At 52.8% G+C, this 26,484-nt stretch overlaps 2 protein-coding genes across 5 annotated transcripts; one reads left to right on the top strand and one right to left on the bottom strand.

Moving 5' to 3' along the window:
• On the top strand, nt 1–12,434 carry LOC122386140 (SURP and G-patch domain-containing protein 1-like). 2 transcript variants are annotated; one of them, XM_043375038.1, is made up of 9 exons: nt 88–108; nt 1,235–1,476; nt 1,721–1,851; nt 2,164–2,226; nt 2,311–2,424; nt 3,249–3,353; nt 3,673–3,791; nt 4,305–4,432; nt 11,040–12,434. In XM_043375038.1, exons 2-9 carry the CDS (start codon nt 1,244–1,246, stop codon nt 11,473–11,475), a joined length of 1,329 nt encoding a protein of 442 aa, XP_043230973.1. In that variant the 5' UTR covers nt 88–108; nt 1,235–1,243; the 3' UTR covers nt 11,476–12,434. The 2 variants fall into 2 exon arrangements, with proteins under 2 accessions (XP_043230975.1, XP_043230973.1); XM_043375040.1 differs by having other exon boundaries at nt 1–1,476; nt 2,323–2,424.
• On the bottom strand, nt 12,257–26,484 carry LOC122386139 (aspartate--tRNA ligase, mitochondrial-like). Of its 3 annotated transcripts, none has more exons than XM_043375035.1 (13): nt 26,307–26,484; nt 19,992–20,157; nt 19,528–19,685; nt 19,223–19,321; nt 18,418–18,516; nt 17,802–17,885; nt 15,588–15,674; nt 15,000–15,176; nt 14,490–14,660; nt 14,159–14,266; nt 13,497–13,919; nt 12,810–12,996; nt 12,257–12,589 (listed from the first exon to the last, which is right to left on the bottom strand). In XM_043375035.1, exons 2-13 carry the CDS (start codon nt 20,128–20,130, stop codon nt 12,432–12,434), a joined length of 1,890 nt encoding a protein of 629 aa, XP_043230970.1. In that variant the 5' UTR covers nt 20,131–20,157; nt 26,307–26,484; the 3' UTR covers nt 12,257–12,431. The 3 variants fall into 3 exon arrangements, with proteins under 3 accessions (XP_043230970.1, XP_043230971.1, XP_043230972.1); XM_043375036.1 differs by lacking the exon at nt 26,307–26,484 and adding an exon at nt 25,482–25,512; XM_043375037.1 differs by lacking the exon at nt 26,307–26,484 and adding an exon at nt 24,452–24,485.

Here is a 26,484-nt window from a genome sequence, read left to right as displayed (position 1 = left end):
CAAGGCCAGTGTTTTTATATACCTTGGCCAAGGCCCTATATCATGGTCATAGCCAAGGTCATAGCAAGATACCTATAAGAAACGGTCATAGATCCTCTGAGTGACAAAGTAATTTGAAGTGTTGGACATATTCATGGAGTAGTTCTAGGGCTCTAAAATCAAAATATATGCTATGGATATTGTGGTGGGGTGGCGTACCTTGACCTCAACCTATATTTTGTGCAGAGCTTTGCGTAAAAGTACCTAGTCATGGCCATATAACAAGGAATGTAGTATTAAAATGTGTTTCGAGGCTCTTGGAAGACAAAGATTCTATGTCTTCCGGCCAATACCATTCCATAACCGGCATAACCGCAGCCAAGCCCCCAATGACCTTGAACAGAGTCGGCGGGACGATTTAGAATCTTCACCGTCCGAAAGACTCTGAACATGGGTTTAGTGTGTTGCAGCTTCAAACTTCTTTTTGGTTCTCATTCTCACATACTATATCATTTGACACATTGATTTTGTGATAAGTTTGAGTTAGCAACAGCATTGCAAATGGAATGGAAACCTGGTTTTTATTTAGGGAAACCTTTTAGCAGTATTATGTGGTATCCCCCCCCCCCCCCAGCATCTGAGCCTGCTTTTCTGGATTGGTCTGTGACAGTGCTAAATCAAATGGATGTTTGAGGCAATATCAATTTCAGTCAGGAGGTTATGTCATAGTTTACTGCTCCTGCACCAAATTGCACCACATTGTAAGAAAACAATCAGCTGACCAATCTTAAAGATTTCCATGGTAATTATCTCATGCTAGTTGTGTCTGCTGTCCAGGCCTGCTGGTCCAGGGCCAGGCCACAACCAGGTCTGTTGGTTGTGTCCTTTGTCATAGTCTTCTAAACTTCAGACTCTACATGTGTTATCTTATTTTCCCATTTGTATGATGCACGTGTATGATTTGTAGTAGGCATTTATGTATTTATTGCTCCTCCCTCAAGCAGGCTATTTGAACCACTTTAACTGACATGACTGGAGGACTCTTAACTACTCCTTTTCATCAAACCCATTCCTATCTCCAACCTCTCCCCTACTATGTGCATAACTGAAGTGAATGAAGCAGGCTAAGTGTTACCTGTTTCTTTCTTCATGAAATCAATCAGATATCCAATGCTGATTACTGCTAACAAGATGCTTTTAATGCAGATTTACCCTTAGTACCCGACACCCGTGGCCATGCTTTTTCCCCACAGAGAGTCTAATCATGGCGTCGCGGCCGAACCCGTCCAACAAGCTGGCCGAGATGTCTCGGCAGCAGGAGCTGATCGAGCGGCGCCGCCAGGAGATCGAGCAGCGCCGGCGGGCGGCGGCCGGTCCGCGCGGCGGCGGCGGCGGCGACCGGGGGCGGCCGGCCGACTCGGAGGCCGCCCCCGGCCCGTCCGGCAGTCTGAGCGCCGGCAGCAGCGCCCGCAGACTGTTTGAGGCGCACAAACAGAGGTGAGCCGCCGGCCTCCACCCGGACTGATCATCGCCGGACCAAGAGGCCTCTGTAGGAGCCTCGAGAGAGCTCACCAGCGATAATTCGGTCGGCTCAGCGCAGTCTCTCTTCAATTTGTCAAAAAAAAATCAGGATAGTGTGCAGTGATGTTTTGATGTTCACTGTTCTTTCACTACCTGTTATCGTCTTTGAGAACGATGACTTTCATGGCTTCTAACTATTGACGCTGCCGCCGTGCCGCAGTTTCTTGGCGACTCAGAAGAAGGCTCCTCCCGCTGAGCCTGCACCGCCAGCCCAGAAGCCCGACGGGCCATCTAACGTCTTCCAGAACGATGGCAGCTTCATGGAAATGTTCCAGCGAATGCAAAAAGCCCGTACGTAGCGCAGGAGCGGTCGCGCATTTTAAACTATCTTCACTAAGCTGTACACTTGTACATAATCGACACTTATGCGTTGATAGGGACATGTCCGGCGGAATAAGTGACTCGATATGGTGTGGGATGTGCGCGCCGCGCGATTACAGATCTGTGTCTGTGCTGTACCCCCCACCCCCACCTTACCGCTGCCCCCTGTGATAGCACTGACAGCCGGTGGGTGCGCGCTGTTCAGACTCGGTCCGGCCACCCCTCCTGTGCCGCTGCCCCGTGTGACTGATACTGACAGCCGGTGGGTGTGCGCTGTTACAGACGCGGCGGCGGTGCCCCCGGCTCCAGCGGACCGGCCGGCCGGAGCGGCTCAGCACACACCGAGTACGTATTGGCGGTGGGCGGCGGCGGCAGCGGTAGCGCGGCCCGGCGCGGCGGCGCGTACACCGTAACTCACAGACTCGCTAGTCTCGTCTGCAGTTGGCGGCTCTGGACGGCAGGGGACGGAGCAGGCGGCGGCCGGTGGATGGACGGCAGCGCCGGGCGGAGCGCTGCACTCGCGGCGGGAGAGGAGCCCAGCAGGTGAGCAGTAAAGGCAGCGGCCAACGGCCCGAGCTGGGCGGGGGTGATCGGGGTCCTAGGTACGGTTGTTACTTGTTTACTATGACTTGCTGACGTCGATGCTGCTGATGTAATATGACTTTGGTATTGTTCAGTTTGTTAGTATCATATCGAGCAGAGTTGAAGGTGTTGGTGCACCAGTAACTTTCATGGTGATAAGCTGTGTATTCTCGCTGGAATAGGGCCCAACGGTTGTGTATCGTGATTTTGCGATATGATTATCTCATATGGTTTTTCCCGTCATATTCAACTTCCGTGATATGCCTATTTCAACGACGAATATTAATTTCTTTTCACGTGCTTGGGGTACATCTCGCTTGGTCCGGTAAATGACGTGTCAGCTTTCAGAACCTCGGCGCCCGTCTGCCTCAGCGCGGTGTGGCCGACAAGGGTAATTTCGAAGGTGTAAGACCTTTTAAGGTGTAAGGCCATGGCGTGGCCTATTCCGCTTTAGTCAATTTTGGTGTTTAACAATTATATGCGGTAGCTTTCACATAAAAGTATGGATAGGTCAGTTCTGTATTGCTGGAAACTAGTGTACTGGAAACTTAAGTGATCTGCGGCGAATCGGCTATACATATACATATATGAAGGTATACCCCGGTTCCGAAAACGAAATGCCAGCGTAGATAAGTTAAGCATAAGTGTTCATGAGAGTATGTGCTGTAGTTCCGACGTTCTCCGTGTGATTGTAATACCGTCGCGGCTGGGCGCTGACATGGTCTGTGCGCGCTCGATGGTCGCGTTCGCCCGTGACGCCGCGGCCGGCCGCCCCGTGTCACCAGACGGCTCCGGCGAGCCCCCGCGTAAGAGGCGCAGCCGCTGGGGCTCCGAGGAGGAGCGGGCAGACGTGCCGCCCGTCGGCGTGGCCACGCCCACGCCCTCAGTCGGTACGTACCGCCATGCCCACGAGGCCGGTCACTAATTCCGCCGTTAAAACTAACTGCGGCTTGCAGGCGTCTTTTTGCTGTTTTGTTTGTCTTGTGTCTGAAAAAATCCCCTGTTTCACTTATCATTTTGGAATGCCTGTCATGTGGCGAGGCTGCCTGGTCTAAGTGGTAACTTGCAGCTGTGCTGAGATTTAGTTTCAGCTCTTTGCCAGGCCTTTTACTGATAGACTGAACTGTGCTGTTCGCAGCGTTCACTGTCGGTCTTACTGGGGCGAGTCTGGTCTCCTGTGTACAGTCTAACCTATGCTGTTGTTTGCAGCGTTCCCTGCCGGTGTGGCCGGGAAGTCTCCGGAGCTGATTGCCTACGCCAAGCGCGTGTTCGGTAACGTGGATCTGATGTCCGAGGACCAGTGGAAACAGTGTGACGATCAGATGAAGGTAACAATAATCATCGACGGCCGCTCACCGGGCCAGTCTCGGGGGCGGCAGTAGGTGACACGCACTTCTGTGGTTTTATTGCATGTTGAATTTTTGGTAAAAGCTGCAAAGAAATGTTCAAGTGATAACTATAACCATTATCATACCTATGATTAGACGGTAATTTTTCAACATTTGCTTTTCAACATTTCAACATTCAACAACAACATTTCAACAACATTTCTGTGATGGTTAAACCCGGACAATTCACTCGTCCCCCGATGTACGATTTCATTAGAACACTGCAAAGGAGCCAAATGTCGATAGTGTGCTGTCGGTGGTGCTCAGTTTCGCTCGGCTCGTATTCGTATCCTGTCCGAGTGAGACAGCGAGCGTCAGTTCGACCTCTGCTCCGTCCCACCCACATTTAGTTCACACACGGAGCCGGCACTGACCGGTCCTGAGTTGACACACAAAGACACCCTCATCTTACACACGGGTCGGGCACTGACCGAGCCCGCCGTCGGTCCGCAGATGAACGTCCTTCTGGAGGACATCAAACGTAAGAAGGCCGAGAGCGAGCGGCTGGCGCAGCGCGGAAAGGTCAAATACGAGTACGACTCGGACGAGGAGACCGACGGAGGCACCTGGGAGCACAAACGGTACGTGCCAGGAGCACAAACGATACGTGTGGAACTCTCACGGAGCTTCCGGCAAGTTCAGACCTCACAGCTGCTGCGAGTCTATTGTGACCCTCATGGACAGAGTGTATCTGTATGTCTCAGTCTGTCCCTCGCTTTCCAGTGTATATGTTGGGTTATTTCCGTACATGTTCTGGGCTAGTGTGGCGCCACCTCCCGCTGGGTGCGCCTCTGAGCAGCCTCTCGCTGAGCGCGCCACTGCGACCGGCGCGGCGGCGCGAGGTCGCGCCACGGCCCCGGGCGGGCGGTCATTCTGGACCGGGGAGCCGCCACGCGCGGGTGCTGCCGCTGGTGCTGCTGCTGCTGGTGCAATGCCTGTATTGAGCACCAATACACGACTGATGGATACGCTGCCTGTGGCCTAACATTGGCGCGGTCAAGGTAAGCTCATTTACGCTCCCTACTTTTGAGTTATGCTTGTTTAAACAATAACCGTTTTAGCAGCTCTTATGCTATCGATTTACGATAGATGAGCTCTTAGCCTACGACCTGAAATTTGGAAAAGGTGCAGTCGTTCTCGACCCAGATTTTGCTGATTTCAGGTCGATTATGTTAGGCAAATATTAAATCACGCTGAGGCACTGGCAGCGCCTACAGCTCATAAAGCACAGATAGCGTGGTCGTTTAAGACACGATTTTCAAATTATCTGGTTTTGTCATTGCATAACGTATCGTTGGGCGATACGATCATAGGGCTATATAGCGTTGTCGTTGCACGACACGATTTTCAAATTACCCGTTGGTCATTGCATACCGTATCGTTGGACGATACGATCATATTTATTAGTCGTCGTTCATACACTGCCCAAAATGTCGAACGAACTGTACTCAAAAATTCACAGCACAACAAAATTTAGCGGACGCGAGGAGGGAAATTGGGAAACGTGGATTTTCCGTTTTGAGACGCGTTTTGGTGACTTGGAGAAGACAAAACTAGCAACTGCCCTGCTCGACTTGCTGGATGGTGCTGCTTTGGACGTTTGTGGGAACTTGGACAAAGGAGCCAGGAGCGACTACAAGGAACTTAAGGGGGCCCTACAAAATAAATTTGGATCTAGCTGCGACACGCGACGGGCTCGGGCAAAGTTGCGTTTTATCCGTCAACTGCCTGAAGAGAATATAGAATCATTCGCTGATCGCGTCCGAAAACTCACAAGCCTGGCACACCCGGGGTTATCCAGTGAACAGGTGGATCATATAGCGCTAGATCACTTCCTGTGTGGTCTGAGCGATCTTAAGCTTCAAGAGAAGCTGCACAATGACCACACTGTGCTGTCGCTTCAAAAAGCGGAGGAAGTCGTCCAAAGACTTTGGGAAAAGGACCTCACTCTCGCCGTTATGCGGGCGTCCGCTGGTCATGACACGACGGTGGCAATTTCGGCTAAAGAAATGCAACCCATTGAGGGTGGACAGGCACCAGATATTCTGACCATCCTTGGAGAACTCCGGAGTGAGTTGAATGAAATGAAAGTCCAGGTGACCGAGCACTGCAAACCAACCGACAGTAAACGAGGCGTTTGTTACCTGTGTGGCGATACCACCCATTTCAAACGCGATTGTCCGCGGTTTTCAAACCGACAGAAACGGACAACACGGTCCGTTGCCCCGAGGGCAGCACCGAGCGCGATTCCGCCCGGTATTCCCTGCCAGGGTTGCGGAAGGCACGGCCACGCGCTTCACGAATGTTGGAGAACGCCAGTCGCAGCAGGGGGCATCGCTCCCTCGAGCCCCGCACGCGATAATTCTGGCGCTGTTGGGAACACTACAGCAGTGCCTGGTCAAGAAGCAAGCCCCAAACGCGCTTCAGTGATCAAAATCGAAGTCGAAGGACGCAGTGTATGGGCCCTCGTTGATTCCGGAGCCGATGCGTCATTGATTGGACAAGAATTCGCCCGAGCGGCTGTACAAAAAGGAGCGTCCCACAAAGGAAATTTTGGAACAATAACGCAGGCAAACGGGCAGAAAATACAGGTCACCACACAAGCAGAAGTGTCGTTCTCGATACAAACCTCGCAGTTCATCCAGCCTATGTTGGTCATTCCAGGCTTGATCTACCAGGTCGTTCTCGGCCGAGACTTCTGCTGCCAGCACAAAACAGTGCTAGATGACAGGGCAGGGGTTTTCAGAGTGGGGAACGTCGAGATTCCTTTACCAACATATTCTGAGTTACGACCGCTACGAGCAAGGGTGGTCACTTGTGCCTCAGTCACCATCCCCGCTAGGTCTCAGACCCTCGTTCAGGCCGAGGTCGAGATCCCAGATGGAGGCGTTAAAATCACTAAAGAAGCCACTTGGGAGGGTGTTCTAGAACCTCACTCAGTTGAGAGCAGCCAAGAGTGGAGGGTCCCTCGTTTAGTTACAGAAGTGACGAGCGAGGCAACCGTGCCGATTCAGGTCGCCAACATCGGGGGCAAAGCAGTAACGATCCCTCCAGGCACAGAAATCGGTACACTGTACTCTATTCAAGAAAATGGCAAGGGTATGTACGACGTCCCGAGCTCTTCAGCGGCTTCAGCTGAACTCAGTGCAGGGACGCTCGATGATCTCTTAAGCGAACTAAAACTCGAGTCTACTGCCCTTTCAGAGAGTGGCAAGACCTCGCTAACACAACTTGTGTCACGATACCAGGATATCTTCAGCACAGGAGAGTCCGACATTGGAAAAACAAAGCTTCTACAACATCACATCGAAACTGGAGGCGCGGCTCCGATCCGACAAAGGCCACGACGGATCCCAATGAAACTAAGAGAAGAGGTGGAAAGACAAAAGGAAAAGATGTTGAAAGAGGGAATAATCGAGGAGAGTTCCAGCCCTTGGTGCTCACCCATCGTTCTGGCCAAGAAAAAAGACGGCAGTTTCAGATTCTGCGTCGATCTTCGAGCAGTGAACTCTGTCACCCAAAGTCTGCCAGTCCCTCTCCCGAGGGTGGATGACAGCCTCGACAGCCTCGCGGGGGCAAGCCTGTTCTCCACCCTCGACATGGCCTCAGGCTACTGGCAGGTTGATGTCGCTGAAAAAGACCGAGAGAAAACCGCTTTCAGCACGGGAAAGGGCCTGCACCACTTCCGGTCTATGCCTTTCGGCCTCAAGAACGCTGGAGCCACGTTCCAACGACTGATGGAACTAGTGCTGGCTGGAATGGACTCAAAAAGCTGCCTGGTGTACATAGACGACATTATTGTCTTCGGAAAGGATCAAGACGATCATCTCAAGAACCTGGAGGAGGTCTTCCAAAGGATCAGGACAGCAGGGATGAAACTAAAGCCAAGGAAGTGCTGTCTAGCCCGCGACGAGGTAGTATTCCTCGGACACAAGGTGGGGAAGAGCGGTGTGGAGCCAGACCCAGCAAACATAGAGAAGGTGCGTCACTGGCCTCGACCACAGAAAGCCGAAGAGCTGAAGAGTTTTCTAGGGCTCGCAGGATACTACTCGCGATTCGTGCCCAACTATTCTGACCTCGTGCGACCCATCAGAGAAGCTGCTGAGAAAAAGGGTACTGTAGAATGGACTGAAGAGCTGGTGGAAAGCTTTGAAAGCACTAAAACGAAGCTGACGTCGGCGCCAATCCTCACCCTGCCAACCTGCAAGGGCGAGTTCAAGGTTGCAACCGACGCCTCCAATACTGCAGTCGGAGCGGTGTTGACGGAGACCATCAACGGCGATGAGAGGGTGATCGCCTACGCCAGCAAGGTGCTCAACAAGAGTGAACGTCGATGGCCGACGTATGATAAAGAACTTTGGGCAATTGTATGGGCTATTAGACATTTTCGCCCATATTTGGCTGCCACAACGTTCACGGTGATGACGGACCACAAACCGCTCAAGAACATTCCCCGCTCGATCAATGTCGACGGAGACGCCACGGGGCGACGTGGCAGATGGGCAATCGAACTCAGCACATACGACTTTGACGTTCAGTACCGAAAGGGCAGTGACAATGGCAACGCCGATGCCATGTCACGACAGAACGCCGATTTTCATCCTGAGGTCGAAGAAGCCATGACCGCAGACCACGAGGCTGTGACAGACGCGATGAACACGGAAAAGCTCAGACGTGAGCAGGACCTTGACCCCATTCTTGGAGAGGTGAAGGAGTGGTTGATGACAGGACGACTCCCTCCGAAGAAGGAAATTCGAAAACGAAATCGAAACCTTAGAATAATGGCTCGATTGTTCGACCAGCTGACGATAGAACAAGGCGTCATGAAACTGAAACACCAAGAAAGAGACTGTCTAGTCATTCTCCTGCCCCGCACGTATCGGGAAACAGTTCTGAGCATGCTGCACGACGACAAGACGGCAGGACATCTGGGCACCAACCGCACGCTTGAGAAAGTAGCGGCCAGGTTCTTCTGGCCCGGGATGGGAAAGGACGTGGTCCATCACTGCGAAACGTGTGAAGCCTGCCAGCGCCGAAGCAGACCAACACCACGGTTACAGGCCTCTCTTCGCACCGACGCCTATTCAAGACCATTCGAGAGAGTCGCAATTGACATTACCGAGATGCCGATGTCAGTACGCGGAAACAGGTATGCCCTGGTGGTGATGGACTACTTCACCAAGTATGTCTACACTTACGCCATGCCCAACCAGACGGCCGAGACGGTGTCCGATTGTTTACTGGACATGGTTCTACGGCAAGGCGTTCCTGAAAGGCTCCATAGTGACCAAGGTCGACAATTTGAATCGGCCGTCTTCCAGTCCTTGTGTAGGCGGTTGGGTATCGTGAAGACTAGAACGTCACCATACCGACCGGAGAGCGACGGTATGGTAGAACGATTTAACCGCACGCTCAAAGACATGTCGTCAAAATTCTTGAAACCATGCGGGTCCGACTGGGACGATCACTTGGCGTCTCTCACCTTCGCCTACAACACGTCAAAACATTCGGTTACCGGGTTTACGCCATTCTTCCTGGTGCACGGACGTGAGGCCCGCCTTCCAGTCGACGAAATGTTTGGCGTGGAAGGCAAAGTGTCGATTGTCGACACTTATGTCGAAAACAAATTGCGTCAGCTTAGACACGCCTTTGACAAGGTCGAGGAGAACATCGGCAAGGCCGCTCGTTACATGTCGGAGACGCACGAGAAATCTACGAGGGAAATACAGTACGAGATAGGTCAGAGGGTATGGCTGTTGGACCACACCAGTAACGTTGGTGGCAAGCGCAAGCTAGCCTTGCGATATAAAGGACCAGCAACTGTCTTGCAGAGGCAGGAACATCATGCCGAAGGAGTGACATACAGAGTCAGCATGCCAGGAGGGAAAGAAGTCAACGTCCATCACAATCACCTGAAACCTGTCAAGGTGCGGAAGAGAGACGACGCTGCAGAAGAACCAGCTACATACGACCGACGAGAGAGGAAGCCAGAGGACACGGTGCACACGCCGCCAGACACCGACATCATATCTAAGGAGAGTATACCACCTCCCATTTTCTTAAGAGTGTCCAGTAAGACAGGCATAGATCGGCCGTTACAGTCACCGGTCGGATATGTGACACAGTCTGGACGGGTGTCAAAGCCACCAGTGAGATACCCTAGCTAAGAATCGATTTTAGAGCTCAAGATTATTGCAATGCGATCCAAGTGTTACAAAAAAGTCATTGTCCATGTATTAAATGTTGTACGTGTTTTGATACGCTGATATTTCGCATACCGCCAGGCATGAGCCGCGTCACGCGCCAGACGACCCTGACGTGCTGATGCGGCTGTTCACTCGGCCACGGGCTCGCTGCAGTGGACGAACCGCAGGCCCGGACGGAGGCTCCCAACGCGGCTCAGCATTCTGCGGCAGCGCTATAGGCGTCAGCGGACGCTATCCCGAGTGGCGAGGCCGATTAACGAGGCCCGATGCTACTCGATTCGTCGATGCCGGGACCTTCGATTAAATTGTCATTTACTGTCGGCTGTCGCGGTTCAGTCCAGTAATTGTATGCAATACGTATAAATGTTAAGTTAGTTAAGTGGAGAGCGAACAGTACGCAAGAGTGTATTTTCAGACTGTGCATGTTTTATTCGCAGCTTGTATGCCAAAGCTTTATGGGGGGAGGTGTGTTGGGTTATTTCCGTACATGTTCTGGGCTAGTGTGGCGCCACCTCCCGCTGGGTGCGCCTCTGAGCAGCCTCTCGCTGAGCGCGCCACTGCGACCGGCGCGGCGGCGCGAGGTCGCGCCACGGCCCCGGGCGGGCGGTCATTCTGGACCGGGGAGCCGCCACGCGCGGGTGCTGCCGCTGGTGCTGCTGCTGCTGGTGCAATGCCTGTATTGAGCACCAATACACGACTGATGGATACGCTGCCTGTGGCCTAACATATACTCTGTCCCTAGATAGCGTGCAGTGTTCTGTAAGCCCAGCCGCTGTGTGTCTGATATTGTGTCTTGTGTAGCGTTACCTACTAGTCGCCGTTTGGCAGGCGCTGTGTCCGTCTCTTCAAGCCACTCGGGCCGTCGCTGTCTCTCCTTGTGTCTGATGTAGCGTCCAATTTTGTGTCCGGTGATAAGACCGTGTGTCCGTCTCCGGTGTGCCCGGTGTTGTGACCGTCTCTCCGTCTCCCGTGTATCCGCCAGGCGGAAGGCCGAGATGCTGGAGACCCAGCGGAAGGCCGACGAGCTGACCGCCATGAACGCCGGCAAACACCACATCGGAGACTTCCTGCCGCCTGACGAGCTCGAGCGCTTCATGGAGAAGTGGCGCGCGCTCAAGGAGGACCGCGAGCCCGACATGTCCGACTACAGAGAGTTCAAGCTGAAGGAGGACAACATGGGCTTCCAGATGCTGAAGAAGATGGGCTGGTCGGAGGGCCAGGGCCTGGGCTCGGACGGCGCCGGCATCACGGCGCCGGTCAGCCAGCGGCGCACCCTGGACACGGCCGGCGTGGGCACCAGCACAGAGGCGGACGTCACCAAGGAGGACACCGAGTTCGACGCCTACCGAAAACGCATGATGCTCGCATACAAGTTCCGGCCCAACCCGCTCAACAACCCGCGCCGGGCCTACTACTGAACGAGTGGGTTTGTACAGAGGGGACAGCTAACCAGTGGAGAGGGATACCCTGCCAGCAGCAGAGCCGCCGGCCGGTCGTCGTCATCCTGGGCTGCAGAGTCGCCGACTGAGATTCCACTCCAGCCCAGCCCGGCTGATGGTGCGGGCGCCGGCAGCCGCCGCACGGATCAGCCGATTTGGGGCGATACGGACAACAGTGACTGACAGAGAGCCATAGCCTTCAACACAGACCCTCGCCCGTGCACTGACTGCGGTGTGGCACACGCCTTTGTTTCGTTGTTTGCCCAGACGCTGAAAGGCGCCTACGATCACAGACTACACTGTGAAAGCCGTGCGGTATGCCGTGATGGCAGGACCGCCCCTAACTGTGCTGTGGGTCCGAAAAGGGGACGGCGGCCGAGCCCGGTGAGGTGCTGGACGGCGGGGAGGGACGGGTGGTGCAGGCCGGTGTGTAGGGTTCCCCGGCTCGTCACAGCTGAAGACCCACGGTGTTTCACCGTGCAGATCACTCGTCAGTCGTCTATAACTATAGCGTGCCACTGGGGCTTACCGGGCGTCCCGTGCCGCGCAGGATGGGCGCTTTGAGGACAGCAGGACAGGACAGCCCGGCGTCAGCAGAGATTGGAGCCTGGCGGGCGCCGCGATCGGAGTTGAGCAGAAGTTTTCCAATTGTGTGTAAAAGAATGGAACACTTATTTTTTCGTCATTGCCAGTGCCTGTTTGTTTATTGGCCTCGGATGAGTTCATTCCGCCGGTACGCGGCTTTTCCACACGCTGGAAAATGCGGTCGGAGGCAGCCCCTTTATTTTTCCCTGGGGAGGGGCGAATGGGACATCAGGTGAAAGACGCAAGAGTCGGGAATCTGTCCAGACTCCAGAACCCGTTCAGACGGAGCAGTGTCGGCGTGAATTGTCTGGAGAAATATATGGACCGGTCGGGGACGTAGGCAGGTGACTTCAGCTGGGTTTCTTCAGGTGATATAGTTCGTACTCTTCTCGGGAGATGTCGCTGGGAGCGCCGGCCATCAAGTCGCGCCCATCCGAGGACTTTGGGAACGCAATAACGTCGCGAATGGACGGCGCGCCCGCAGCCAGCGCCACCAGGCGGTCCAGGCCTGAAACATAAACACATCACAGTGAGACCAGCGCCATCAGGCAGTCCAGGCCAAAACACAAACGCATAAAAAGTTAGACCAGCGCCACCAGGCGGTCCAGGCCTGAAACACCAACACGTCAACGTGGTTTCCATCTCACAAGCCTCATCGAGGATGAGGCCGCCGATCTGACCGCTAAGCCATCCCCCCGCACCCCCTGGTCGTTTCCGCCGTTCCGTACCGAGTGCGATGCCGCCGTGGGGCGGCGCGCCGCTGGCCAGGGCGTCCAGCAGGTGCTGCAGCGGCGCCGTGTCCTCGCCCAGCACCGTCTGCAGCACGTGGCGCTGCAGCGCCGGCTCGTGGATGCGCATCGAGCCGCCGCCCACCTCCCAGCCGTTCAGCACCAGGTCAAAGTGCTGGCTGCGCGCCTGTTGAACACACACCGGCCCGGAACCGGGAAGGGACTGAACATTTCGGACGAAATAGAACCCACTATAGTCTGTTCCATGTCAAGCTTGCGGCCGAAGTGCTCTCCTGAAGGCAGTGCGTGATTTCTGTACATACAGCTCTTACCATTCAAAGACGCAAATTTGTTAACGGGGGAGCGAACTGTCAAGGGAACTCCGACCGCAAGCTTGATATGAGACAGACTAGTCCTGATCAAACACCAGCGTGAGTCGACCACAAGCATAAATACGTGTTTTGAAGCGATAACATGATGCTAAGCAGGAACGTAAGCTAAAATGAACTTGGTACATCGAACATTCAGCTTTTTAAAGCTACGTTGTCACATGTCAATGAGTCGGCAATGATCCATATCTTCCCTTGACAGAACCCATAGCTGCTGATGGCGCTAGAAGGGAGCCCAGAGCCAAGCCCAGAGTGGGTATAGCTGAGAGGGGATACCGTCCCTCCGGCTCCCACCCACCTGTTCGGGGTCCGAGTAGACCGCGTGCTCGTCCTCGGCGTGCGGCCGGGTGAACGGGTGGTGCGCCGACACCAGCCGGCCCTCCTCGCGCACAAACAGCGGGAAGTCGACCACCCAGAGGAAGTGCGGGCCGGCGCGGCGCACCGTCACGCCGGCCTCCTCCAGGGTGTCGGCCATATGGGTGCGCAGCCGGCCGAGCAGCGTGCGCGCGGCGCCCTCCGGGCCGGCGGCCAGCAGCAGCAGGTCGCCCGGACCGGCGCCGGCCGCCGCCGCCAGCCGACTGCACGTCTCCGCGCCCAGCGGGCCCGCCAGCCGGCCGCCCAGCCGACCGGCACCGTCCGCCGGCAGCGCCGACACGCCCGCCAGACCGGCCTGCTCGGCCATCCGGGCGTGCTGCGCCTGCACCGCCCGGCTGTGGTGGCGCTGAGAGGGCGGGGGGACGGGGACGTCAGGGGGCGACCGCGGCGGGACTGGGGCGGTGACACGTCCTAAGGCTCGGAGCGGGGACAATGGTTAACTCAGCCAAACTCTGGCTGCAAACAGGAACATCCAGCGTAACGAATAACGACACCTTGCCGTCATAACAGGAGACTGGCAGCAAATGACAACTGAGAAATAAGCCGAGCTTTTGAGACGATTCACCCCGAAAGGAGGGTACTCACTGCTCCGTCAGGCACCACCAGGGCGACGGCGGCACCCTCGGGTCCGTTCAGCTGCTTCTCCAGCACGTCCAGGCCGCAGGAGCGCAGCGCCCTGGTCACTGTCACCAGCTGCGGGCGCGGGGGGGGGGGGACGGCGTCAGCAGGAGGTCAGAAGTGGCAGAGGAGGGAGGAAGAGACAGACAGAGAGAGACAGCTAGATGGAGAAGTCAGGAGGCGTCAGTCTGAGACGGGTGTACGGCAACACATTACAGAAAGTCTGTCTGAGAGAGTGAGTTCCATTCCAAATCAATGATGGGTCCGCCGTACCCCGCTGTCAGTGCGGTCAGCTCACCCTCCACTTGAAGCGGACGTCGGGCTTGTCGGTGCCGTACTGCGTCATGGCCTGGCTGAAGGTGATGCGCGGGAAGGGCGTCACCAGCTCCTGGGGCCAGCAGCGGTGCAGCATGCCCTCCACCAGCGCCTGCACCTCCTGCTGGCTGGTGAAGCCCAGCTCCAGGTCCACCTGCGCGGGGAATATGCAGAGATAATGTGGTGTTCTGTGTCGGGACATGCCTACAAATAGCACATCATTGTCACTTGTATCTACAGAGCTGCTGCAGTAGTCATACGGCGAGCTGTGTCGGGCCAGACAGGTCCCGGGGCGCAGACTACCGACCTGAGAGGACTACCTCCACTGACCTGAGTAAACAACCTCTACCTCCACTGACCTGAGTGAACTACCTAACTCCATGACTGACCTGAGTGAACTACCTCCATGACTGACCAGAGTGAACTACCTCCAGGACTGACCTGAGTGAACTACCTCCAGGACTGACCTGAGAGGACTACCTCCATGACTGACCTGAGTGAACTCTGGTTGCCGGTCGGGCCGCGCGCCCTCGTCCCGGTAGCAGCGCGCGATCTGGAAGTAGCGGTCCAGTCCGCCGATGACGAGCAGCTGTTTGAACTGCTGCGGCGACTGGACCAGACTGTAGAACTGCCCCGGCGACCGGGTCGGCACCACAAACTCCTGAGCTCCCTGGGTGAGAGACAGCAAACGGACAGAGTCAGATATAGACAGACAGCGGCAGACAGTCAGTCCTACACAGTCAGTCCAACATAGTTAGGGGTGCAGCGAATAATCCACGGCCCTTACCTGACGAGCGAGGGCATCTTAGGATCTGTCGTGATTGACAATTCAAGTGAAGGCATAACACAGTAAGATCTGGGTTGTCACTCTCCTGTGAGCAGGAAATAACATCGAGAGTCCGAAGGGCAGAGCTGTGACGAGCGGGATGACTTGTGACCGACAGCATCGCGTCGTGGCGGCTAGTCAGAGTTCGACTGTTCGGGGTCCGCATAGTACAGAACAGACGGAACCTACACGTCAGACGGCCAGTGTACGGGACAGACAGTGTGAGAAAACCCGCAGCCGGGACTCAGTACCTACCCCGGGCGTCCTGCGAAACAGCGTCGGCGTCTCGATGTCCACGAAGTCGTGGTCTCTGACCAGGTACTCGCGGATCTCGGCGACCATCTGCGGCAGATGGCGGCCGGGTCAGGTACCGACAGCCCCGGAGACCTACACTGTATACTATTATTACACACTACACATATACACACCGGCCGGGTCAGTCACCGACAGTACCGGAGCCCTTACACACTGACCTTTCCGTAATGGCCGGTAATTCTCCAGCAATACATGCGCCAGACTGTCAGCTGGGGGGATCCAGAGCGTCGTAAGCCTCGTCGTAGCTGCGACGTGTCGCAAGTTGTGTAGTAAGTCGTTTTTGAAGGGATCATTTGATGAGTAGCGTTACTTAAGTAGTAAAGTCTATCGCAAATAGCCTGATTTGCGACACAACTTACGAATTTGAAATAGCAGTCGTAAGTTGTGTCGCAAGTTGACCTTGCCTTGAGGAAGAGGTCACAGGTCACAGGTCATTCGGGTCATGGTCACGAAATTTACATGGTAGGTGTAAAATTGTTTAAACTTTAGATCCTGAAAAGTTGGTTGCAATCCGTTGACGCTAACGCGAGTTATAGAGCTTGAACTGACGGGTCGTCTATGAGGCCTCAATCCGTGCCAGCGAGAGTGTTGAAAATGGTGCATAGTATGTTATATTCACATTTATTGGGGTATTCGGGGATATTAAGTAGCCGAACACCATTCCAGCAACTACTGGCGAATCCAGAAAGGCGGTCTTGGACGTTGCAAGGGGCATCCCCCAAAAGATTCTCCAAATTCCAAAAACGACGTGTCCCAGCTGACCCCGATGACCTCCAATGAGCTCTGTGATGACCCCAAGTTGACCTTTTTGACCTGGCCTGTCCCAGATGACCTCCGTGACATCCTATTGAGCTCTCTGATGACTCTAAGCTGACCTCTGTGACCTGACGTGTCCCAGATGACCCCCATGACCTCCAATAGAGCTATGTGATGACCCCAACATGACCTTTGTGACCTGATGTGTCCCAGATGACCTCCGTGACCTCCAATTGAGCTCTCTGATGACTCCAAGCTGACCTCTGTGACCTGACGTGTCCCAGATGACCTCCATTTGAGCTCTGTGATGACCCCAACTTGACCTCTGTGACCTGGCGTGTCCCATATGACCTCTGTAACCTCTAAGTGACCTCTATGATGACCCCAAGCTAACCTCTGTGACCTGACGTGTCCCAGATGACCTCCGTGACCTCCAATTGAGCTCTGTGATGACCCTAGGTTGACCTCTGTGACTTGACGTGCCCCCAAGTTGCCCTCTGTGACCTGACGTGTCTCAGATTACCTCCGTGGTCTCTAATTGAGCTCTGTGATGACCCCAAGCTGACCTCTGTGACCTGACGTGTCCCAGATGACCTCTGTAACCTCCAATTGTGACCTCCATTTACAAATTTCTTACCTCTCTGTGACCTCAAACTCTCGGAACTCATTTCTTCTAAAGCATCGATTCTAGATGCCCTATAGCCACGAATCTCCTGTGATCGATCCCAAATTTTATGGCAAATCACGTGAGCGTTAGCAACCACAAGTCACCCAGTTAATACAAAGCTTCAGAATCAGAGAACATGCTTGACCTTGCTGTCTCATAAGCTCGCAAACCAGAAAGGCGAATGTTCCTTTATGCGTGATAGAGTTTTCGACCTTACTGACGTTTACTACGGGATCAGCTGATCGTGTAGCCTTTTAAATTCTCGAGTAAAGCGGGTATTTAAGCCTCGTCGCAGCTACGTTCTGTCGTATCCTCCGACAAACCCCTCTTTCCTCAACATCCCTCCTTTTTCGCTACGACACAACTTGCGACGGGACATGTGTCGTAACTTGCGACGTGTCGTAGATGGACTTGCGACGCCCTGGATCCCCCCGGCCTCAAACTGACGGTTGCATTAAAGCACTTAATATGAACACCCATCACTCTATCCGCGTGACATTCATTCATTGATCCGGTCATAGATTTCTACATGTAGAGGTATGTAGAGGTCTTTATGATCCGGTCCTTCCTCCACAGACAAGGTCGACGGTTCTGGTGTGGCCGGTGGCCGCACTGTAGCAACTAGGGGCCTAGGGGAGGGATCCCAGTCTGACCTCGGAGCGCCGTCTGACCGAGGGGGAGGGATCGGAGCTCCGTCTGAGCGAGGGGGAGGGATCGGATCCCAGTCTGACCTCGGAGCGCCGTCGCAGGTTCTCCTGCAGCTCGGTGTGCCGCAGGTCCAGGTACCGGTACTGTAGGCGAAGCGCTTCCTTCGCCTGTGGGCAGATGGCGGGGTCAGCCTCAGCACACCAGTGGGGTCAGAGCACCGTCCGCCGGGGCTCGACGGCCTGCGGTCGGCCCCGGTACCGGTACCGGACGGCGGGGAGAGATACCACAGGGAGGGTACCTGGCTTACGCTGGGTCAGCGATACATAGTGATCTGGGCCAGGTACAGGCATCAACTGTGACCGCGTTTTCCACGAAAACAGTCCCAATGAGGACATTCATCATAATGTTGATTACAATGAACGGTGAAGAGAAGATGAGCTTCCGGAAAAAAAATCTAACACATTTGAGATGAGGTGCTTAACAGGATCTACGCTACGAGCGTACTCGTAGGTTAACTGAACACTCGCCCAAGTCGCACAGTCAGGGCGACTGGGCACTGAGCACCCCTGCTCGCGTCAGGGCAGCTGAGAATTAGTAGGCCTACAGGCTACAACTCCATTCTGTTCCGTCAGGGTGGTAAGGTATCACGTCTACGGCTCAGCACCTCTGTCCGCGCCAGGGCGGTCGCTGGGCACTGGCCTTGTTGAACGAGCGGATGTTGAAGGGTAGCTCGCGCTCCGGCTTGTTGAGCACGGTGATGTCGTGCGCCACGACCTCGATGTCGCCCGTCTTCATGTCCTGCAGAACAACCGAGCCAGGGTATTGTAAGGTTTGATATTGCGAGTACTCTCAATCAGGGCTGCGGAGTCGGAGTCGGAGTTGGAGTCGGTCGGAGTCGACAGTTCTGCCCGGAGTCGGAGTCGGAGTCGGAGTCGCCAAAATCCTACCGACTCCGACTCCGGAGTCGGAGTTAACGCTGCATGGCTCAGCGTCATGCACTGCACCTGTTTAATTGACGATACTGCGCTCGAAATTAGATTTTGTCCAAAAAAGGTCATTTTGCTGTTTTGGACGAACGTTTACAGCGAAGGAAGCAGAGGACGGTTAATTCCCCAGAACCTGCTTTTTAATTATCCATGTTATTTTTAATGCAAATTTGCAACGCAACCCCTTGGAAAGCACGTCAAGATATCGTTTCAGGCAAGATAAAAACATCTCCATTGTGAACTTCAATATCATGATATGTATTTTAATAGAACCGTCCGGAGTCGGAGTCGGAGTCGGAGTTGGAGTCGGAGTCGGAGTCGGAGTCACCCTAAAATCCATCGACTCCGCAGCCCTGCAGTCTCAATGCTCTTTCGACATGCCATTGACGAAACGTGTACTCATGTATTTCCGTACATGCAGCACATACAGCATTCCGTACATGCAGCAGCGGATAGCGCCCAGCGGAATCACAGCTGATCGCTGAGTCATCCGCCCCTGCCCTGGTCGAGTACCGTACCTGGTTCTGCTGGCCGTCCGGACGGAGACGAACGGCGCCGGTCACCTGAAGCACCGACTCCAGGGGCAGGCTGTCGACCAGCTCCGACAGACGACGGTCCTGGGTCAGAAAACAGCACAGACCACGGTCAGGCATGGGGCACAGACAGCAGAGCACAGACAAAAGAGCACAGAACAGTGACAACAGTCATGCCTGGGGCACAGACAACAGCGGCAGTGTCCAACAGCACGCGCATTAAGGGTATTAGATAAGCAGCCTATTCAGTCCTTCCTGCCCCGTCAGCGCCCTCCGCCGCCAGTGCCCACCTCGTCCGGCAGGATCAGCTGAGTGACGCCGTAGCCGTCCCTCAGGGTGATGAACTTTCCCATCCGTTTGAACTGGAGCCAGCCGCAGAGGCTGACGCTCCTGCCGGCGTCCTTGGCACGCAGCTGGCCGCACGTATGGGTCCGGTGCTGAAAACTGCCTGCGAACGCACAGCGGCGCAACGTCAACACTGCAGCGGGCATCAGCCGAAGAAATGTGGCGCTTGGTTCGTAAAAAGATTATAAGTTATTTTTTAAACAATGTTGTCAAAGCAGAAGTGAATCATCGTCGTAGGATTCACAAGTGAGTCTGCTCTCCCCCTCGCATTGAGACCCGCCCACTCCCTTTCCACCTGCCCCGGACCGTTCAGACGTCCCCTGGCGGTACAACCGAGTCCCAGCGCCCGGTGAGCGGACAGCCGGACAGTCCAGTCCCCCTACCTCTCCCGCTCTCCGGCAGCACTCACTAGCGCGGCGGATCGCGGCCGGAGCCGCCAGGCGCGGCTGCGCGGGCCGTCCGACCGGGCTCGGCCGCAGGCCCCGCAGCAGGCCGGTGGCCGCTGTGTCCGCCAGTCGCCATACGCGCAGAAGGCGGCCGGCCAGCATGGCGCCGCACTCCTGGGGACAGACGCACTGCACACAGAGGGTTAGCACACACTGGTTATCGTCCCATGACTCGTGAGTGGGATTAAGGAACTCGTCAAATGATGCTGGCAACTCATGAGTCATGACAATACAGTTCCAGCCTTCAGGAATCAGGGCATGTGTAGAAATGGATGAATAAATGTGTGCACAAATTCCCAGACTTGTCCAGCAGTTGAACTACTTGTTCCAGACCTACTTGTCAAAACCAGCCATGCAAGTGAGGCCTAACTACTCTAGGTAGGTAGCCTCAGTCCCATTTCCCTTCCAAGTTCATTTTGAATGACAGACAGATTGAAAAGGCGTATATTTTCAATGACAACAAAGCGCTCAACATCTGCAACACAACAATCCCAAAATCATGACAGATCACTTTCAATTTGCATGGGCGTAGGAACTGCTGGAACATTGTGGGTGCATGGGTGCAGAAATCCAGCCATGGCTGGTGAAGCGGGGGGGGGGGGGGTAGGTAGCGACACCCGAGCGAAGGCTCGTTACGAGCTTTGCTTTGAGGGGGACTGTATACCATGTCGAAATGGTACCGACCGATAAGTGCATTTGGAAGCATTAATTCCCTCGCATGTGCAGGGGGTTCGGATGAGCCCCCCATGGTTTTTCGCAAATAGCTCGCGCCAAAACCGGCCCACCGCGACGAAACCTTAAGTACCCTCGAGTTGATCAGGTTTACACCTACTCTGAAAATTTCATGACCTTGACTCAAAAGACCTTTGACCTGTGACCTGATTCTCGAGACCATGTTCGGCCGGACTCGCGATTTGGCGTGTCAGCTCACATTATCCACGCGTTTCCAGTCTTTTTGTGATTGTAGACGTCCAAACATGTGAAATTATGTTCGTCCCATGCATTACGGTGGGTGTGAACTGTGAAGGTCACCTGAAGGTCAGGTCATGTCATTAACCTTTGATGACCTCGGTTCACTTTTTCGAGTATTGCATGTTTCTTGGGTAGTTTTTCGGGCTGATTTCGAATTTAGCATCCATTTGAACGTTTACGAAGTAGTTTTAGTGCCTTCGTAACATGCTACGACGCCGTCAGTGGTTGTTGACAACTACTTTGGATAGCCGGTAGGACGCCTAATGGTTGACCTGACCTGACCTGACCCGATCTGGCCTAAATGCATGAAGAAATCATCTGTCATCAAAACTAACATGATATTCGTGATCAGCACCCCGAAAAACCCGTTAACAGCTTCACTTTACGCAGTTCTAGCAGGTCCCGATCTTCCCGACTTTTGGAACATTGACCTGACCTGGAAGGTCAGCCAATGACCTAGGACCTTAACCCGGCAGTTGCTGGGGTATTTCGCCACCCACCGTTTGCTGGGGGGGGGGCGTTAAACGCCCCCAGCCGATAACTCGAGAACCAATAGGCGCAGCGAAACGCACGAGGCGGCAAACGAAAGAGCGCGACGAGACGCTTCAGATGAGTACTTTAAAGTTGAATTTTGAGGTCACAGGTCGGGTCAAGGTCAGGTCAAACACCTGAAATCGGGCTTTCAGTAGCATGGACTTCAGGACTTCGCAATGGGCGCCTCTCGCCATAAACTCTGTCAAAACGGTGCACAATCCATCTTATAAGGCCAACAAGAGTGTCAGCTCCATGTAGGGGTCAGTCAAGCATAGGTCAGGCTCAGGGTCAAGGTCAGGTCAACCGGGTAGGCACATATCCCCGAAAATCAAAACTGATATTCGCAGCCTGTGACACATGTTTTATAGGTAATTTGGGGCGTAGAACACGATGGTGACATTCATTTTATCATATGTGTACGTGTTTGGCTCAAAAAGTTCAATTTAAGAAATTCATGTACCATGGTCGTGAAGTAGTCACGAAAAATTGCCAAGATTCAGTTCAAGATTATGGAAAATTCGGAACAATAATCAATAATCGAAGATAGTCATTTGATTGACCATGGTATTGGCAGTCTAATGGCGTTTACGGCATGTCTGTATGTCTGTTCTGTGATTTTATATGATTTTTTGAACATATGCCGTTTTTGGTCGAAAACTCAGAAATCATGACGTCACTAAAACCTCGATATCTCAAAAATTTTCCGACCGATTTTTTTGAAACTTTGTCACAATAAACTTCAATCAATTCCCTACAGGTACCCAAAATTTGGCGCGCCTGCGGCGCGCCGTTTCTATGCTATGGCCCGGCAAAAAAAGTGGGGGCGTCTAACGCCCCCCCCCCCCAGCAACTCGCGGGTTAAAATTGGGTATCATCGGCTTTCTCTCGTCACGGGCAACATCCTCGTTTTTTCCACGAAGCTCTTGCTCGATCACCCCCCCCCTCCTTCCTCCCTCTACACATTAGAAGCTGGAAAACGCCGCACAATTGCAAGGGTTAATATTGTCAATATTGACTACCGCAAAAAGTAAAAGCGGCCAACTTAGCCATTTTCGAAGATATCGGGCTAAAAATTTTGACAGTGGGTTATCGGCTCGGTATGTGTTCAATCACATGCTCCATTTCCTTTTTTTTCTTCAGCACAAATGTAAGTTTTGAAGACCATCACAAAAGCAAATGCTTCGAAAGATGGATAGTGGGCAACATATCCTGAATTTGCCGTGCTGCATGGAAAGTAGTGTTGATGAGAAAAGGGGTTTTTGGTTCAGATTATTGTGGGTGCAGAATACATTGTCTGCACCCACTGGAGAAATATTGTGGGTGCAGCTGCACCCTTGCACCCATGGTTCCTACGCTTATGTCAATTTGCACATATTCCATTAGCAAGCAATAACACACTATTGCTCTACACCACACAGCTTGCATAATTCAACTGTTAGCTAGCAGTCACTACTGATACTCACTAATACCACTAATTAGTCCATGTTGTCAAGTCATTGCTGCAATATGTGATGTGCTCACCATTGCCTTTCAGTACCTTGTCAGCCAAATACAAAAGCCCTGTGCCTCTCCATTAGCACTATTCCCGTTCTAAGCAGGATGGTTGGCAGCAGGTTGGTTTGCTGCAGTGGAACCACCAGTCTTCCCCTGGGGGTTGTGCTGGGCTTCAGGCTGTGGCCACAGCTCAGGGAACCCGGAGCAGCACACAGACTCTTTGCCCCATGTTCGACAGCACTCTTTCAGTCTGTCTATTTCTTCCTGACACTTATCTTCTTGGAACTTTTTACTGTTCAAACACTTTTGAATCTCACAAGCATATTTCTTACATGGGTCCTTCTTTGGCATTTTTAGATTGCTTTGTATGCATGTATTTATGCTGTAAACAAATAGCACTGTTACCAGTATAGCGCCTTTTGGGGCGACTAACGGAGCGAGCGAGGGGGTGAGTCTTGCACGTGCGAAATTTCGAGGGGGTACCTCCAACTGACTTGTGCACGGCACCCTACTGACCGGTTTCTAGCGATGTGCCAAATTTGAGCACAATCGGCCCAGCCGTTCTCGAGATCTGGGAGCGGCACCCTGCACGTGCGCACGTGCAAAATGGGTCCCAACTGACTTGTGCACGGCACCCTACTAACTGGTCCCTAACCGTGTACCAAATTTGAGCGCCATCGGTCCAGCCGTTCTCGAGATCTGGAAACGACCCCTGCACGTGCGCACGTGCAGCAGCACCCCAACTCTGGCACATGGATATGCAGTGCCTAGTGGGTGCCTACCTACATGCCAACTTTCAGCGCAATCGGCCAAGTAGTTACCGAGATATTGCAACAATTACAAAACGGACACCTCTTCGTTTTGCACGTGGCACGTGCATAAGGGGTCACCCACATGCATCAGGAATAGTCCAATACTTGGTAGAAGGAATGAAGCTACCCTACAAAAATTACCGCGTGTAAATCGGTCAAGTGGTTGCTGAGATATAAGCCTCGCAAAAGCGTGACCACGGCCGGCCGGCCGGGGCCGGCCGGCCGGCCGGCCGCTCATACTCAGAAATTTCCGTTAATCTAAGGAAAGACTACGCTCGCTTCGCTCGCTCCGTAACAAATAGTTACAGTGTTAATCTATGACAGATATTGGTCACAGACAACACCATATGAGTCCCTATCAGCTAATGAAGAGACACTGGGCTTTAGAGCTAGTCTAACTAGCCACTGAAGGCAATGGTTAGCACATACCGCCATGATACCGCTGCATCAGTGGGACTGATTTAGTGATTAAGTGTCTAGATCGGTACTTGTATCTCTTCATGATCTTAGGTGGTAACTTATATAGTTTCATGCTTAGATTTATACATTTTATAGGTATTAAAGGGACAGTATCACCATTTTGATGAAATTTGACATTGCATAGGCCCCACCTTTCTGGTCCGGGAACTGAAGACCGATCCTCGAAGCTCCGCACCGTTATCCCGCTATCGCCGCTCAAAGTACGAAAGGTGTACCACACTTTGAATCGTGCTTCACTATCTTCACTGTTTAAATGTTTGCGCCGTTTTGAATTGACCGCCAGTAATAAAACTTTTACCCTGGTCATTTCATCAAATTTTATAAAGCCAAAACGTTTTTCGCACTTATTCATCACCGTTAAATTCATTAAATAGTCGTAGGCAATTTCCGCTGTTTCCTTCGGATTCTAGCGGCTCAACAAAGGAATTCCTCCAGCTTGAATCACAATCTCCCTCCAATGTATGACGTTTATCACGTGATTGTCACGTGATATTTTCTCCCATTGTCAATTGGCACGTCCAATTGTCACTCTCTCCAATTTTCACGTTATATTTTTATAGGCAATACCTAAGGCTACCTCTCCCTAAGGACAACTCAATCAGAAGAACGACCGCGTAAGCGTAGCGTCAATAATGTATTATCTGCGCCAGTTCTGTAGTAGTTTTGCATGCTTCCAAACTGGCGGCCATGCTTGTATAGTGGTGGTTCGCTCATGAAAATGAATCATGAAAATGAAATGGGGTTGCAATATTTTTCACCGAGTTCGGTCCTCATACTATGTTTTTCTGATTCAGAAAAATAAGAAATGCTAGTTAAAAAATAATGAGCTCCATACATGGATTTTTTTTTCGATGATACTGTCCCTTTAACTGCTGTTTTGATTTGGTCCCCAGTGACAATAAGTTGTCCAGTGTAATTTAATAAATGAATTCAGTTAAATTAATAGCGAGAATATCAAAAACATATCTATTAAATTTAATGCTTACATGCTTAAGACTTCAATTAGTTACAGTGCCAACTGCCAAGGACACTGGCCCCTTTTTACAGAATTTACCAATATCTGTTATTGCGTAAGCTACATTGCCATTGACTATCTACTACTGTACAACCATGAGACATTAGACTATTCTATAAATCACAATGAATGACTGTAAGGTCAACCAATGTTTGAGTGCAGTCTTCCAACAGCAGAAAAAGAAGCGGAAGAGCAGGGCCCTGTTTCACCGGTGATAGCAGCAAGCTGCTATCACGTTTCGCGAGCTGACGTCATGTCGTGACGCCATACTGTTGTCGTAATGGGTAGTTCCGGCGCACGATTGCCGCGACCTTGGCCGCGGCATTAAGTGACGTATGAGGCTCTAAAAGTAAGAGTTTACGCAGTCATGATAGTATATTTATTTTTAATATATATATTTTTTTAATATAATGTATTTAAAATAAGTTGGGTTTAAGGAAAATTTGGACGTAAACTTCGAACATTTAGTTGATGACGTAAAACAATATTGCGGCAATCGTGCGCCAGAATTGCCCCTTACGTCAGCAGTATGACGTCATCACATTACGTCAGCTCGCGCAATTTGATAGTAGCTTGCTGCTATCACCGGTGAAACAGGGCCCAGGCGGACATTTAAATACATGTCATCAGTCATAGGGGACGACGGTGAAAACAGGGCGCCTGGGGTGATTTGATCAAGGTTCATGAAATTCACACGTGACGTTTAGCATGTAGAAGGCCTACCAAGGGAGAGAAGCTCCAAATGTCACGTGACTAATATGCCCTCCGGCGCCCTGATTTCACCGGCGTCCGTCATAGGGGTCTAGGAATCTTGCACCTTACAACCTTTGCAAGCACATGAGAGCAGAACGTGAGGGCCAATACAAGGCCATCTATACATGGCTAATATAGAAAATGTCAAAAATTGTCAGAGCAACGGTATAACTGGGAAAAACGTCAAAATGAAATAAATAAACGACAGCCAATAATACCTCTGTTCTGTATGTTTATTTGCAGATCATCCCCATATGCTGCATCAGTCAAAAGAGCTCAAAGATACATATACTGTTCGAACAGTTCGAATAGCAAGCTTCTAGGTTTTCCATAGACAGAACCTACAAGTTGCCTAGCAACAAGCAACTTTAGCTCTCAATCGCCTGGCAAGTGGCA

The sequence above is a fragment of the Amphibalanus amphitrite genome, unplaced genomic scaffold, assembly GCF_019059575.1.
Source record: "Amphibalanus amphitrite isolate SeventyFive unplaced genomic scaffold, NRLGWU_Aamphi_draft 000241F_arrow, whole genome shotgun sequence".
NCBI classification, from domain to species: Eukaryota; Metazoa; Arthropoda; class Thecostraca; order Balanomorpha; family Balanidae; genus Amphibalanus; species Amphibalanus amphitrite.
This window is presented reverse-complemented; position numbering and strand designations above follow the sequence as displayed.